This window comes from Borostomias antarcticus (genome assembly GCF_949987555.1).
Source record: "Borostomias antarcticus genome assembly, chromosome: 5".
NCBI lineage: Eukaryota > Metazoa > Chordata > Actinopteri > Stomiiformes > Stomiidae > Borostomias > Borostomias antarcticus.
The window spans coordinates 22,228,316-22,244,212 of NC_140238.1; the positions used below are offsets into that span (position 1 = coordinate 22,228,316).

Below are 15,897 nucleotides of genomic sequence, written 5' to 3' on the forward strand. Positions count from 1 at the left end.
TTGAAGCCTATACTGAAGCCTACCTCTTAATGGCTGCCATTTTGGTTGCTTGATCATGGCCATCTTCTCTAGTTTGATCTTGGCCTTCTGCTTGGCACTGTGCAGGTATGAGAAGCCATGTTAACCAATCCAGTCATGTGATATATGCAGGATGTTTGGAACTGAAGCTGGCTGATCTGTTTGAATAGGATCAGATGGCATGAGATGAGATGAGATGTGGATCCTGTATATGACGTGGGGATAATGGGTTACTGTACGTGGGAATATTCTGTTGAGTCACAGTCTCACAGCTTTCTGTTTGAAATGCGCTATACAAATAAAGTGTGTTTGATTGACTGATGTATATACTCTAATGTTTCCTTTGTTAATTGTCTGATCCCTGTTTGGTGTTCCCTGAGTTCCAGCTCTGGTGTGCTTGATGATCAAACTCCCAACTGGGTCCTTCTTCACGCAACTACAGGCCTACTCAGAGAAGACTTTTTCTACTTCATTTCTGTTCTCTTGTGTTTTAAATCTTGTAATTTTTTTCTGGGGTAAAAATGCAGGCGGGGTTAATCTCGTGTGACCCCTGAGAGGCTGATCCTACAGGTCGCCCCATCTGCTCACAAACCTTTCTATTTCCTTATTGTAGTTTTCTATTTCCTTATTGTAGTTTTCTACTTCCTTATTGTAGTTTTCTATTTCCTTATTGTAGTTTTCTATTTCCTTATTGTAGTTTTCTATTTCCTTATTGTAGTTTTCTATTTCCATATTGTAGTTTTCTATTTCCATATTGTAGTCTTCCCACACAACCCCCTTATCTTCCCATTGTGTGTGAGCAGTCCTTCAAATTTGCATTGCATTCACATTGTCCTGATTTGTTGCTGATGGAGTCGTTCCAAGACAGCCCGTTTGCAGCCAAGCTTAGCATCTAATCCCCTTTTGTGGAGGGTTAGTGGATTTGGGGGTGGCTGAGAGTGGGGTAGGAAACTAGCTGTGTAAAAGCTATTAGGCGGGAAGACAAAGCCCTGTTATTGGCAGGTGAGTGGTTCGGGGGACTGAGGTGCTCAATCAGAACTAGGGGGAACTCTTCATGCTGAAACCGCTCTTTGTTAGGCTGTGTCTAGATTTTTCTTTAACTGGGTAAAATTATTTACCTGTATGGGTGTAGCTGCCACATTGAGGTGTCTTATTTGAGCAAATAAAAGTGGAGGTAGACAAACGACCCTAACCCATGTTCTGCAGGCTCTCACTGGGCTACAATGGAAGTGATACGTTTCACAGGAGAGCATACTGAGACTGGTAAGATTACACCCTGTGCTTCCCTACTCCGAACACCATTTATCAGTTTTTCCCAACGCATTTTTGCCCCATTCACTTCCATTGTAGCCCAGTGAGAGCCTGCAGAAAAACTGAAGCTAGCTCAATACTGGAACGATCAGTGAAATTATGGTCTCTAAATGTCAGGTTCATGGTAGACAGACCACAAATAGGGCCTAAGGTCCAAAATAGTTAACTACCCCTTTAAAAGATTCTTCCAGCGTAACCTCAAAAGATCTGCCCTGTGGGACTGGCTGACACAAGTCTGGAAACACATCCCAGATCTGAATAGAATTATTTATCTTGTTCCAGCGTGGGGTTCAATAAAGATTTGATCCTGCACAGATATTTTAATGGTTAATTGCAAGCACAAAGCATGTTAATCGTCTTGCAGATACAACCACCTTCCACTGTATTTGCATCAGAGCCGGTCACTCACTAACAGATCTCTAGAAAAGCATCACTTGGTAGGCATCTATTTCATTCATTTATTACTGTACATCAACAAAATGATATTTCTTATGTACATAATATCAAGTAGAACATTAATTGTTTAGAAAACAAATATCATTTCATTCAAGTTCGCATTTTCTGTAAAAACAAAATGGACTTCTTGTGGGGAGTCTTCAGGATGAAGTTTCATAATGGACTAACTAATAAGTAGCAGCTTTACAGTACATTGACTTTAAATGCTGATCCTGAATCACTGACTGTTACGGTTGGTTCCTAAGATAGCTGTGGAAAGAAACCAACATTGGTGATGATTTTAATGAATCACCTCAGTTACAGTACAACCTTCAACCTAGGTCATCACCCTGGCACAAACGTTGTCATTGACACACTTGTAGCCTGTAACTCATCAAAGTCTTCTAACCACCTCCCTCTGCATGCTTCTGTACTGACATTAAGCAGAATACTAAATAAACCATTCCCCTGCTGTTCTCAGCCCCCCACTAGAACAGCAAACCAACTAAATCTTTGGACTTGAAAACACTTTATATTATCCAATGTCTTGCATGACTAGGAGCAGTAGATATTCAATACCTGATTTGTTGCAGGAAAATGGCTGGAAAAAATAATCAATCTGACCAAGTCCTTAAGTTCAGAACAACATCAGCAAATGTCATCACCACGTCACTCTCTCACTTGTGTCCTCGTCAATAGCTGCGCTAGCGCATCCATTCCTAATCTCATGTTTCATACATTTCGACGGAGCACCTGATTATCATACATTGCATATCAGTTCCAGTCAAATTCAAGTCACTGAAATGAGAGTCAGCATTTAGCTACATGAGGAAAAAAAGTAAGTAAAAATCACATTTTAGATTTGGAATACAGTGACCAAAGACAACAACATAATAGTATATGAAAATAAATAGCATCTCCTCATCAATTTTAGAGGTTTTCAAATAAATAAATAAACAACAAAAATAATTATTTCGGCCATAAAAAAAAAGTGCAGAGCAATATGTTCCATTGGTGGACTCGTCATACACACCATGACTACAGAAGAAGAGATCAGACTGTCACTGGAGCTTCCTCTCAAGTATGCTGCCCATCTGAATGACCCATCAGTCAGTCACGCCAACATGGACTATAGGACTAACTAGCCTGCATAGTCTTTTAACTGGACACAGTATTTTCAGTCAAGCATACTATTCAGCTAATTCTGACATTTTAGTTTACGTAAGTACATACGTTTACACAAGCCTAAGCTAAATCTATTGGTGAATGTACAAAAAGTATGGCTTTTCTCCCAAGACCAAGCACCAAGCAATTCATTCACCATGGATTTAACACTAAGCGGATAAGATTGAATATTGCTGTACACTTGAGTACATAACACTTGTGGATAGTCTGAGCATGATGTAATATCTGTACACTGGCGGCGTGTTAGCGTACGCGCACACACACGTACGCACACACACTTACTCCGCATCATACGTACATTGCAGTACTTTTCCTAAACTTCATGGTGACAACTTAGAAGCACACCTACTATGATGGCGGGATATGAGATGAACCATAAGGGTAGTCTGTTCACACACACCGTGTCACTCACGGACTCTGAAATTAATTTTAACCAAATGCACGCTTTGGGATAAAAAACTTTGAACAGTCAAAGGACATTAAGTTTGATAAGAAAATTGCTTGTTTTGACAAAACCAGTGGAACTTCTGACGAACAGTGAGCTACTGAGAGGAGGTAAGGAGAGAAGAGGCTGCAGGTTGTGTAAGAGGCACAGGTCTTTATACACACACACACACACACACACACTGCAGCACCCTCTGGAATCTCAACTTACATACACACACACACACGCACAAGCACACGCACAAGCACACACACACACACACACAAACAATGCAGCACCCTCTGGAATCTCAACTTACACACACACGCGCGCACACACACACGCACACACACAGCAGCGCCCTCTGGAATCTCAACTTTCCGAGGCCCCCTCCTTCCTTCCCACCATCTCGCTCTGATCGTCACAGAACAAACAGAAGACTGTGAACCCCATAACAGAGGCGCTGAAACAACAGTGTTTCTACTGTTTCTACTGTCCTCAGTCAGAGTCAATGGCCCTGACTGGAGTGCCTGTTCTCACTCAGGTCCTCCTTAGTCTTGTGGATGCGGCTGAAGATCTCCTGGAAGAGGACTTTGTACTCGGGCTGCTGCGGCTGGCCTTCCTCGGGCGCGGCCGGGAGCTCGGAGATGGCGCCGGAGGGGCGTGGCCGGGCGTGGTTGTTGCCGCGGGGACTGTGGGGCGTCTGGACCGCCTTGTGGCTGAGGCCGTCCGCTGGCGCCCCCTGCTGGCAGCGCCGAAGAAGGTCCTCGTATTTCACCTGCAGGATGGGAGTCACGCTGTCACACATCTGGTTCTGTCACTCAACTTTTGGGTATTTTACTGTATATATTTTATTGAAGTTTTGTTTAGTCTTAGTCTTTTACACGTTGGCCTTGTTTTTGCTGATGTAAATTGTTTTTTTAATTATTATTTCCATATGTTCTTAAAGGAATGGTTTGGTATTTAGCATCATAAGCCCTGTTATAAGGTTATTTATGATCATATACAACGGTCCATATAAAACATTTTGACAGACTTTGCACTCTTGAGATATTAGCGTGGTGTGTGTCATTAATGTGACATGTCACAGCTATGTACACAATGGATCTCTATGGGCATATATATGACATGAGCAATGAGCACTAGTATCTCAAAAGTCAAAGGCTGTCAAGATGTTTTAAATGGACCGTTGTATATGATGGTAAATAACCTTATAAACGGAGATTATGATGCTAAATACCAAACTAGTCCTTTAACTTCCACGGATGCAGCGGCGTCTGGAGCGCACCTGCAGGGCGCTGTACTGGGCGTCCACCTCGTTGAGCAGAGAGATGCCCCGCTGCTTCACTGCCTCCGCCCGCCGGATGCACATGCGCTCGTGGCCGCGCCGGATCTCCTCCGCGTTGGCAGCCCTCAGCGCGCCATCGCTGCTACGCCGCAGCTGCAGGCCACGCCTCCCCGGCTCCTTCACCGCCACCTCCCTCTGCTCCTGCTCCTCCTCCTCCCTCTGCCCCAGAGCCCGGCCAGGCATCTCCTCCGGGGGGAAGAAGACGCTGTCGGGCAGGAGCAGCCGGTCGGGCCTCCCGGCGCTGGTGGGGAGGAGGACGAGAGCCATTATTACTCCTGAGGGGCTGCCCTGCCTTCAAGACATATAACGTGGACCGGATAGACCTACTGTAGACCCACTGTAGACCTACTGTAGCCTGATTCTTAGTCTGGTGTTGCCACATGAAACAGCGGTTTCTCAGAGTAAAAAATGATTGGTCCAATGCGGGGCACTAACGATTAGCCAATTGTCAACGATTAGCCACGTTGTCAAGCTCAATTCAAAGAGGACTTTTTTTTTTTTGCGTTCTCGTTTTGACTTAAAATGAAAAAAAACAGGCGGGTACATTGTTCTCTAGTGACTGATTAAGGAATGTTGAATCTCCCTACCCCATGGAAATCGACGTCAGACTGAAGATCTCAGTGTAGAGTGTAACGAGTTGAGCGTTGTGTTGTGTGTGATGTCAGGCTAGTACAGACCCAGAAATAGCCCAGGAGCTGCAGTGATCGATACGGCTGCAGTGAGATTGTGTGACGTTGATTCATGTATTTATTTCCATGAATACCTGCTGGCGTAGTCGGCGCGCCACAGCAGCCGGAGCTCCTCCACCTCCTCCTCCAGCTCCCTCTGCCGGGAGCGGCATCCCTCCAGCAGGGCCAGACGCTGCTCCAGCGCCTCCTTCTCACTGGTCGTCAGCTCCGCCTCCTGCTCGGCGGCCTCCCGGCGCCCGCGCTCCGCCCACAGCTGGGCCTGCAGCGTCTGGACCGAGCGCTCGAGCGCCGTGTGCTCCTCCTCCACGTCCCGGGGGCAGGCAGAACCCTGCGCCGCCCAGGCCTGGTCCACGCGCACGCTCTCATAGGCCAGGTACCTGCGGGGGCATGGTGGTCAGACTAGGCGGGGTCCATCTCATAAAAGAAACTGAGGAGGTACAGTTGGTATCATACTACCCTAGGCATAGATGTTGAAAACATTCAGTCACTTCAGGTCATTACAAGAGTGGAGTGAGAGCAGTGTGGTCCCTGATGCGTTGGATGAATAGATGTCTAGACCTATTAGACCTGTTCTATTAATACATCCATGGTCTAGACTCACTGCAGACTATTCAGTGGAATCTGTGGTTTTCATATTATTTACTATTGAGACTGAGAGCAAAATAAAGGCCGACTCCTGCAACCTCAGAACTCTTGCGTTAATACAGGTCATTAATATAGCTATAGAACTAATAGTCACATTGCATGCGGACAGGTATGGTAGAGCAGCCGTGTGTGTGTGTGTGTGTGTGTGTGCGTGTGTGTGTGTGCGTGTGTGTGTGTGCGTGTGTGCGTGTGTGTTAGCGAACATGGGCATTAAACTCCTCAGACAGAAATATCTGCTCAGGATTAGGTGTGAAAATCCTTGGCCCAGATTAAGCGGCCTGGCTCTGGGTGACCTAGGCTAAGACGCTCAGTCAGCACTGTGGGGGGGGGGGCTCCTTGTAGCTCTCTGACCACCATGAGGAACCAGGACTGTTGAGAGCATACGGCTAGAGGGTATATTTAAGCCCTAGCTCACGACAGGCTGTGGTATATGGTTATTAGGGCTGTTGTTTGGCCCTTGTGCAACCACTGAAAAATTGTCCTGCGTCAGTAGGATGACTTTGAAAACTGCTGGTATAGAACAGCAATTCTCTCCAGTTTTAGAACAGTATGACATGCCTATTCTTGAACTATTAACATTCTAAAACTGCTTGAAGCTGTCTTGTTTTATCCTACAGTATGTGAAGCTTTAAGATAACAGTTTTTTCCCCTCAGACTCTGAGTGATACTGAATTGTGCAAATGAATTAGACATCATAGCCGTGGTATATGGTAAATATATCATGGCTATGAACCAATCAGTTTGCTTGATTTGAGCCCCCTGTTTTATAATAACATATATAATAATACTGTATATTAATGTTGCTATTGTACAATAACGTGGCTCTAGCTGCCAGCCAGTCAGACCCAAGGAGTGACATAGTCCTTTCCTTTCCTATGCCAAAACATTTTTGTCAACTTTTCAAGGTAACTTCCTGTGTTTCTCTCTTATTATTGTCTTGGCATGCTGTGCAATTTCCTCTCTGGGCACAGTTCTGCCTAGAGTTCTGTTACTACTGGCCTAGAGTTCTGTTACTACTGGCCTAGAGTTCTGTTACTACTGTCCTAGAGTTCTATTATTACTGTCCTAGAGTTCTATTATTACTGTCCTAGAGTTCTGTTATTACTGGCCTAGAGTTCTGTTACTACTGGCCTAGAGTTCTGTTACTACTGGCCTAGAGTTCTGTTATTACTGTCCTAGAGTTCTGTTATTACTGTCCTAGAGTTCTATTATTACTGTCCTAGAGTTCTGCTATTACTGTCCTAGAGTTCTATTATTACTGTCCTAGAGTTCTGCTATTACTGTCCTAGAGTTCTATTATTACTGTCCTAGAGTTCTGTTATTACTGTCCTAGAGTTCTGTTATTACTGTAACATTGGCCAAGACAAACTGATTCAAGAAAACAATCTACAGTACTACTGTATGTGAAACACCATTCAAAGGAGTCACAATAATTACAACGTGTACTACAGTATGTACACATATAACGCGTCATATTCACATGCGCGCGCGCACACACACGCGCGCACAAACACGCGCACACACACGCGCACACACACGCGCACACACACACACACACACACACACACACACACACCTGTCGCGCTGCAGGTCGTACAGCTCTTTGAGGCAGGACACGCTCTGGGCCCCCAGGCTGCGTCTCTGCTCGGCCAGCTCTCTCTTACTGCGCTCAGACTGGGCTGTGGTCAGCTCCTCCACCCGGGCCGTCAGCTCCTCCAGGTGGCTCTGCAGACCCTCAATAGTCTCCGTCAGGCTGTGGCGGAGAGGGTAGAGGGATGGATTATTTCCATATCTATGGTCTAGAAGTGTTATGAAGTAGTTCATACTCTTTAAAGATGCAGTAAGCGATTTGTGATTTCCTGTTAAGACTTAGGAACATTTTTAAAAGATTTAGAAAAATGCAACCGACAAAATCTCCTCCCCTTCCTCAGGCCTCCCTCCAAAGCCACTCCTCCAAACTCTGGGAAAACAAATAACACTCTCTAGGCAGGTAGGTTGACAGGCAGGTGAGCCATCCAATCATTTCAAGTTGGCAACTCAAAATGATTGGACACACTTATTACAGTCCTGTGACCTCCACAGATTATGGATTAATTTCATTTTAGTGTCAAGATCACTAAATTTATTGATTGCTGTCTGGGTGTAATGAGAACAGCAAAAAAATATAACAAAAAGTGCTTGTGAGCCAAACCGCATACTGCACCTTTAAGGTGAATTGTGACTGGTACTGTATTGTAACCGAGTAAAAGGCCCAGTCCCAATGTCCCCCCTAAACCCTCAAGCCCTGAACCCTCACAGACTTATCGACGTCACTTGGTAAGTGGAGTGGAGTGTGAGCGGTTGCGAGGGCTCAAAATGGTATAAAAAGGAATGGGACAGCACTTGCGACATCACATTACGTTGTCGCCAAAACATATTTATTCCTATTGTGTGTTTAGGACTTTTTATTTTACGTTTAAATTTTAAGCTATGTTTTTCTTGTAGGCCTACATTTTAATTTTGGGCTGCGTCAAATCCCCTTTACATTATCTTAACCCTCGGTGTTACCCTTGTTGACTTTCGTTGTCATTTATTATTGTCCTTATTCAGCTCTGCGTTGTGTTTTGATTTCCGTAAAAGACAGCCCCCAATCTCACACAATACCACACAGTCCAGTGTCCCTTTTCCAGGTGTATTCCAAATGAATCTCTCCAACATGGGATTTGAGCGACAATTAAAAGCTGTTTAATTACAGAAGGTTTATAGCATACAAAAGACAATGGCATCTAGTCTAGTGTTCAGCCGGCCTGCCTGTATGGCCGTCCAACCCAAATCAAAGCATCTGAGCTCGAGCACGGTTATTATGGTTCGGGGGCGTTCCCCCCCCCCCCCTCCCCGATCAGACTGGTCTGGACTGGTCTGGTCTCTCCTGTAGCCTACAACCTTGTGTGGTCAAGATAACCTATGCCGCCTCGACGCCCAGGTCTCTATCTCTAACCACAACAATTGCTGTTCACAGAATGTACCAACCATGGAATGTCATCTTTATCTCATATGGGATGTTTGTCTATGCGAAGGGATATACAGTTTCTTACAGAAACTGCGGCCGACAGCCACACTCAGGGGTCAACATCATAATTAGAAACAGCTAACAGGATCAGGTTAAACCACGACATTTCTCTGAAAACAGCCATTTTCATCACCCTCAAAACATTTCTGTTCAACTTGTTGAAATCCTTTCATGTTGTGGTGATAAGCTCACTGCATTACTCCCTGTGATTCTTGTTTGTGATGAATCTTAAAGTATTTAGGCTACTCAACAATGACAACATGTTTTTCTGCACCTCACAACTTTTTCCATATTCATGTTGTAAATCTCAATTCAAAGAACACTACACATAGATGGATGATTAATGCCATGCAGCTTTTAACTGGGGAATCATATGATTTATGGCAGCAGAAATCTATGTAATTTATAACCATAACCTACATATTTTCAAACAAATCAAATTATACAAACCCATAGGGTTGACAACCTATACGTCACAATATTGAAACCAAAATAATTATAAGGCTACTTGTGCAGATAAGCAATTCCCCTGGAAACATGAAAGCATATTTTGTTTTGTAACGTGAACGTTAGGGTTGGTTGATCTGTCAGTGCTTGTTTATTGTCCGTTCTTCAGAAAACCCCATGTTTCACGTCACAACGATATGATCTCTGGGTAATTCCCTTAGGCAAAGTCTGCAGAAGTGCAGACTTGCGGTAAGGGGGCATAAAGGGCTCAAAATGTCTGCCAGAGAGCCCTCATGCACTTGATGATTTGACAATGGGACAGCCCTTAGCGGGAAGCTTCAAAGTCTGTGAGTCCGTAAAGGTGGATATTGGGACTGGGCCAAAATGTCCTTGAGTCCCAAGTATAATGGTGGCGGTTTGAGGTTGGTTGGTTAAAGTCACTCAGGAGCACTAACAGTCCCTCCAAGGGGGACGTCCCTCTTGGCACAACGGTTAGTGTGTCCGACTCACAGGAAACGTGGTATGGAATCCCGCCCTGGGTAAGCCCTTAACATGGGTTACAGTAGCTAGTGTGTGTGTGTGTTCTGGGGGGGGGGGGGGGTTCTGGTTGCTGCATTGAGCGCATCTGACCTGTGGATCTTCTGCTGGGCCTGGCGGTTCTCCTGCCCCAGCCGGTGGTTGCCCTGCTCCAGGTCCCGCGCCGCCGCATCCAGCTGCTCGTAGCCCTTGGCGTGCTGGTCGTTCATCTGACGCAGCAGATCCACCTGCTTCGTCAGATACTTGAGGAGGGGAAGAGGGGGGGGGGGATTAGGGTCAAAGGTTAGGGTCATGGATATACCCTAGAAATCCTCCTAGAACTCATGACATTGTACAGTGGGTGCAGTCATGATGTTATGACCATAAAACTATTTTGCTGTCAAGATTTTTTTTTAAGCCCTAGGGCTAGGCCTGTAAGGATAGGAGAGAAGCAGTGTTGTTGAGTTTACATCAACTTTATTTTCTATGACAAAAGCTGTTTTCCTCTTTTGACTCATGACTTGTGACTCAGACCCATCTTCTATGCCTTGCTTGTCAATGAATAGTTAACCCTGAGGTGCAACAAAGCACTGAATGTGTTAAAATCCCTGACCAAGATGGTCATTGGCTAGCATACAAATAAGCTTGTTAACATGATGGGCACCGTGTACATTCCATTCCTATAGTCGGAAATGGACTTAAACTAAGAAAACAGCCAAGCGCCTCCTCTGAAGTGGACCAGGGCTGGACATCCAATTATGGACTGGCGAAACACTTTGGCTTTGTGACAGGAATCTTTGCATGAGTGTGTGAGGGACATTTGCATAGCAGCAGGCCTACTCAGCAAGGTAGTGTCAGGGAATGGTTCACTGCCACTTGCCACAGGCCTCCTAAGCTTGCCTCCTCAATGCCCTTTCCTTAAAGCTTACGCTAAGCATCATGACTCATTCAAAGATTTAGATTTGATATTAACTACCAGCGTCACTCGGAGAAGGGTTAGGACCAAGACACCCAGCAGGGAGCTTACGCAAGACGAGCCTTAACTGAACGACATCAATGGAACTGTCTAAGAAATGAAAGTTCCTACAAAAGATAAAAACACAGGAAGCAATAGTTTTGTTTCAGTTATCATATAGTTTCCAACTTAAACATCTAACTTATTAATTGTGTTTTTATGCCGTTATCTTTATATGATGAAGAGCACGTAGGACCAGAAGAAGACAGCGCATGTAAAAACGGACATGGGATTGCTGCCACAAACTCAATCGGCTTTCAAGCCAGCCCAAAGGCCGATAGGCTACACTGTAAAACACAATAAGGGTTTTATCTTTATTGATGCTGCGACTCCAATGACTTCTCCTGTGACCCAAATAGAGACGTACAGCACAGTACAGTACCGCACCATCGGATGACGCCATACAAGCAACAACACAGAGGACTACAAATCCTCTGTAGTTCCATACACCTCAAACCTGAAACCCATTTCAAAGTTCAAACCAGCACACAGACTGTTAGTTCACATGGGTTGAGATAAGCTACATACAGTAAGCTCTTTATATAACAGGCCCATAGATTTCTTCATAAACAGTGGTTTGGAAACTGTAGCGATTTACAGATAAGTAACTAGCTAACAAGTGCTGGAGTGAGAGAATTCCTAGGGGGTGGTTTGTTACATATCAGACAAAACCAGGAAAACCTACGTACTGTGTGATGAGAACATGTCATGTTGTGTGTTCTTTTACTGAATGTGTGAATGCCTAGTGATTCAGGAGTAACTCTGTAGTGTGTACACTATCTAGTAAGTCTAAGAAAAGCACAGCAACTATGTGAAAGTTGAAGAGCTTCCCCTGAACAACATCTTGAATGTAGCACACAGTAACCACTATGACTAACAGAGATGGACTAGAACAACTGGGGCTCTTAGTGAAAGGATTTTGAATATCCAGCCAAGTGAATACACACCATGCCAGAGACTTGGCTTTCACTCCATTCTATTCAACAAGAGGAGAAATTAACGGTAGGAACGCGCCAGCAGAAGAGATTTGGAGGTTTCTCAACACAAGACTGAAGACGAAGCGCCCATTGTGTGCTCATTCCTGCAAAGTTTCTCACTGCCAAAGAAGTGCCAGCTCAGTATCTCTTTAGAGGGTGCATCGGGAGAGTGATATCTCTTTAGAGGGTACAGGGAGAGAGAGATAAGCAGACTAAGTGGCTTGACTCTTGCCATAAATAAAGTGACTTATGCATCTCTGGTTGACATGAGTGTCTGTTGGCCCTCCTGCTCTGTAGTGTGTGTGGGGTGAGCAGCTGCTTGGTGGTGCTGTACCTCGATCTCCTGGAGCTGCTCCTGGTTGGTGGAGTACATCTGCTGAAGGCCCTGCTCCAGCTCACGGTTCCGGTCCAGCAAGGTCTTTCCCAGCTCAGCGGCCAGATGGAGATCTAAACAAACACGTCAACACATGTTTTCAGAGTAGACTGCGAGTCCTACTGTACAGCGACAAACTTGGATGCCTACACACACGCACTGAAATACTCTATCTTATTTGCATGTCGGAACACATTCAAGCAAACCACATAATTCACAGGTCAAAAGTTGTATGCTACTAACAAGCAACTCGCACACTTAGAGGTAAAACATCAACGGGATATACTAAAAACAGAAGCTCTCAAGAGTTCTACCCCATGACTGCGTGATGACAAGTGTTACCGCAGGCTATACAAATGATATGTTTGTCTGGCATAGCATCGCATGAAGTCAATGTACCAGAAAAAATAAGATATTACGCAAATATGGATGTAATTTCCAAGAAGAAAGAGGTGGGATAGGACTAAATAATTGAGGCGCTGCTGCATACACATCGACCTTGTAGCCTACTGTTGCCAAGAAAGGTGACAGGATATAATTGATAATCTTGAACAGTCCAAATAAAGATGACAATAAAACACACAAAACAATTCTGAACCGTGGAGGTGGCACCCTGATTGTGTAGACCCAGCCTGCCTTGGACTGCGCTGAATGTGCTGAGCTGATAAGCAGCGGGTGGGATAGGGCGCGACAGGGCGTCCACTATGCAGAGACAGAGTTCCTCACCATGTTCCAGGTCCTGTTTGTCGTACCACGGCTCGCCATCCCGGAGCTCAAACTCTTCCTCCACTGTCATATCCGTCAGCATTTTCCCCCTGGGGCGCGCAGGTCTAGCTGCTCCCGGGAGAATTCTAAAATATGCCCGCCGGTGTTCTTCCTTCTGAGCGGTGAGCCGTCTGCCGAGCCTGCGAGTGACCGAATGCGGTACCCGGCAGCATCCTACGGGACAGTCCGTTGTTTTGCGGCAACGTGGCAATCCTCTCTCCTTGCAGATCAACCGGGATGACGTACGTCACCGGAGCAGCACGGGAACATTTCCAATGAGAGGTTCGTTGACCAATGATTAGAAAATAGGCGGGACAACATGTTGCTTTGTCCAATGAAATGTTTGTTTATGGTGGTGACTTGTCCCGCCTACTTCCGTGTTTGAAGAACGAGTTTGACAGCAGAGAGAGAGAGAGAGAGAGAGAGAGAGAGAGTCATTTAGAACAGGTAACATAGGTTTGCGTCGGATATATAGGGATATTCTGTACTTGGTCATTCGGTGACGGTTCCTAGTGTTGATTATGTGTTTGTTCGCGTGTTTTGTAGCATAAATGCATTGATTACTAAACTTGAATCGACTACTAAACTTCCATGGACTGATTGCAATCTGGGATCTATTTGAATTTTGTGGCGATCCCTATAGTGCCTGTGATCGGTACAGTTACTCTGTAGCTTGTAGATGGTTGTGCAACTCTGATGAATCGTTGTCTGTGCAAGTAAGATTAGGGAAATTCAACCAGCAAACTAGGACGGTGGAGAAGAGCCCCAGGTGGATACGGCAGCAATTAAACATGCGACACCTAGCGATCTTTGGGGCGCACCCCGCCGCGGTGGCCTACTCCATGACGACCCTGGGAGCTGGCATGATGAACAGCATCTTCAGCTTCTACTACGTCAAGCTCTTCCTCAACAGGTACAAGATATCAGAAGGAGCTTTCCATCAGTCCCAAGTAAGCTATGCACCTCTCCAGCCCTGATTATGTGTAACTGCTCTCCTCCATTTGTCAATGCTATTGGCGAAAAATGTGAATATGCACTTTACCCATAAGTGTATAACCGTGTGTGCAATTAATGTTTTTGAAATGTGCACGCAATACACAGCCCTCTGCCGGGTTTGCCTAAGTGTTCTCTGACAGTCTGAGGTGGATGGACCCTCTGGGGGCGGTGCCTTCCCGCAGTCCTGCCCCTGCGGAGGAGAATCATTGCTATCTATGTTTGTGCTTTCTATATGTATGTGAGGTACTGTACCCTCAGACCAACAGGACAAACGGGACAGACAAGGCATACAGGATGGGGGTGGGGATGGGGCGGCACGTAGCTCTGGAAGTAGTGTGGCTGGCTGGGGATCACAAGGTCCCCGGTTCGATCTTAGCTCCTGGCGTGTGCCGAAGTGTCCTTGAGCAAGACACTGAACCCCAAAATTGCTCACATGCGGCACGGTGGTGCAGTACCTAGTGGGCCCGAAAGAATACTGTCTGGAAAAGCCTCTATCAAGCTTTGATTAAGTTAGACAGTAATTTAGTTGATTTCTCCGATTGTTTTAGAGTGTTCAATATTAGCATTAGTTAATATTAACTTTTTGTTGCAATCTCCTGCACACATTCACTATGACGTCCTGCTGTCCTCTCAGGTGGTGTATATGGTGTGGAATGCGGTGAATGATCCGCTCTTCGGCTACCTCCAGGACAACTCTCGCGTCCCCTGCTGCTCCCAGCGACGCCTCTCCATCCTGTACGGCGCGCCCTTCTACGCGCTGGCCTTCCTGCTGGCCTGGTTCCCCTGGCGCTCCTACGAAGCAGGCGATTGGCTGAGCGGCCTCCACCTGACGGTGGCGCTGTGTGCTTTCGACGGCATGCTGACCTTCGTGCTCCTGGCACAGTGCGCCCTGTTCGCTGAGATCTCGGCTCATCACCAGAGCCGCTTGAGACTCATCAAGTACAGCCAGGTGAGAGTGGGAGGTGTTCAGGTTGAGACTCATCAAGTACAGCCAGGTGAGAGTGGGAGGTGTTCAGGTTGAGACTCATCAAGTACAGCCAGGTGAGAGTGGGAGGTGTTCAGGTTGAGACTCATCAAGTACAGCCAGGTGAGAGCGGGAGGTGTTCAGGTTGAGACTCATCAAGTACAGCCAGGTGAGAGTGGGAGGTGTTCAGGTTGAGACTCATCAAGTACAGCCAGGTGTGAACGGGAGGTGTTCAGGAGGGCTGCTGGGGTCCAGATTACTTAAAAAATTCAGATTCCAAGAAAAATTGTCCTTTTGGCGCAACGGTTAGTGTGTCTGACTCCCAAGCCGGAGAGCTCATAGAAAGGTGGTATGGAATCCCGCCCTGGGCCTTAACATGGGTTATACCTGTACACAATACTAGGGATTTGTTTAGGTCGATAGTGCATACACTGATGGAGAGGACATTAGACAGGGTGCAGGACAGGACAGTGCAAATACAAAATACAATATATTCAAAAAAGAAAAAGTACAAATGCAAAATATATGTATGTGCAATGTCTTATTTATACAGTACAATGTGTGTCCCAATATATGGTACAATCAGCGGTCGTGTGCAAGTGATGCAAAGGGAATTGAGTTAGCGCGTGGGGGGGGGGGATCACAGGGGGACAGGGCAAGCATTGTTGATGGCAGGGGGGAAGAAGCTATTTTTGTGGCGCAATGTTTGTTTTTGTATGTCGTAATTGTCGTATTGCATT

At 45.8% G+C, this 15,897-nt stretch overlaps 2 protein-coding genes across 2 annotated transcripts in view; one reads left to right on the top strand and one right to left on the bottom strand.

Annotated features, from left to right (window-relative positions):
- Nucleotides 1–3,881: 3,881 nt before the first annotated feature.
- cdr2a (cerebellar degeneration-related protein 2a) lies at nucleotides 3,882–13,240 on the bottom strand (the record flags this gene model as incomplete). The annotated part of the gene is made up of 7 exons (XM_084439002.1): nucleotides 3,882–4,151; nucleotides 4,662–4,962; nucleotides 5,485–5,787; nucleotides 7,632–7,808; nucleotides 10,182–10,330; nucleotides 12,394–12,506; nucleotides 13,159–13,240. The coding sequence occupies 7 exons, from the start codon at nucleotides 13,238–13,240 to the stop codon at nucleotides 3,882–3,884; spliced, it is 1,395 nt and encodes a 464-aa protein (XP_084295128.1).
- Nucleotides 13,241–13,624: 384 nt separating this feature from the next.
- The window catches only part of mfsd13al (major facilitator superfamily domain containing 13a-like), an 8,881-nt gene continuing 6,608 nt past the window's right edge, over nucleotides 13,625–15,897 (top strand). The window contains exons 1-2 of the mRNA XM_084438083.1: nucleotides 13,625–14,147; nucleotides 14,828–15,142. Of these exons, the coding sequence (XP_084294209.1) occupies nucleotides 13,989–14,147; nucleotides 14,828–15,142 (474 nt within the window). The 5' untranslated portion in view covers nucleotides 13,625–13,988. The remainder of the gene's footprint in view (nucleotides 14,148–14,827; nucleotides 15,143–15,897) is intronic.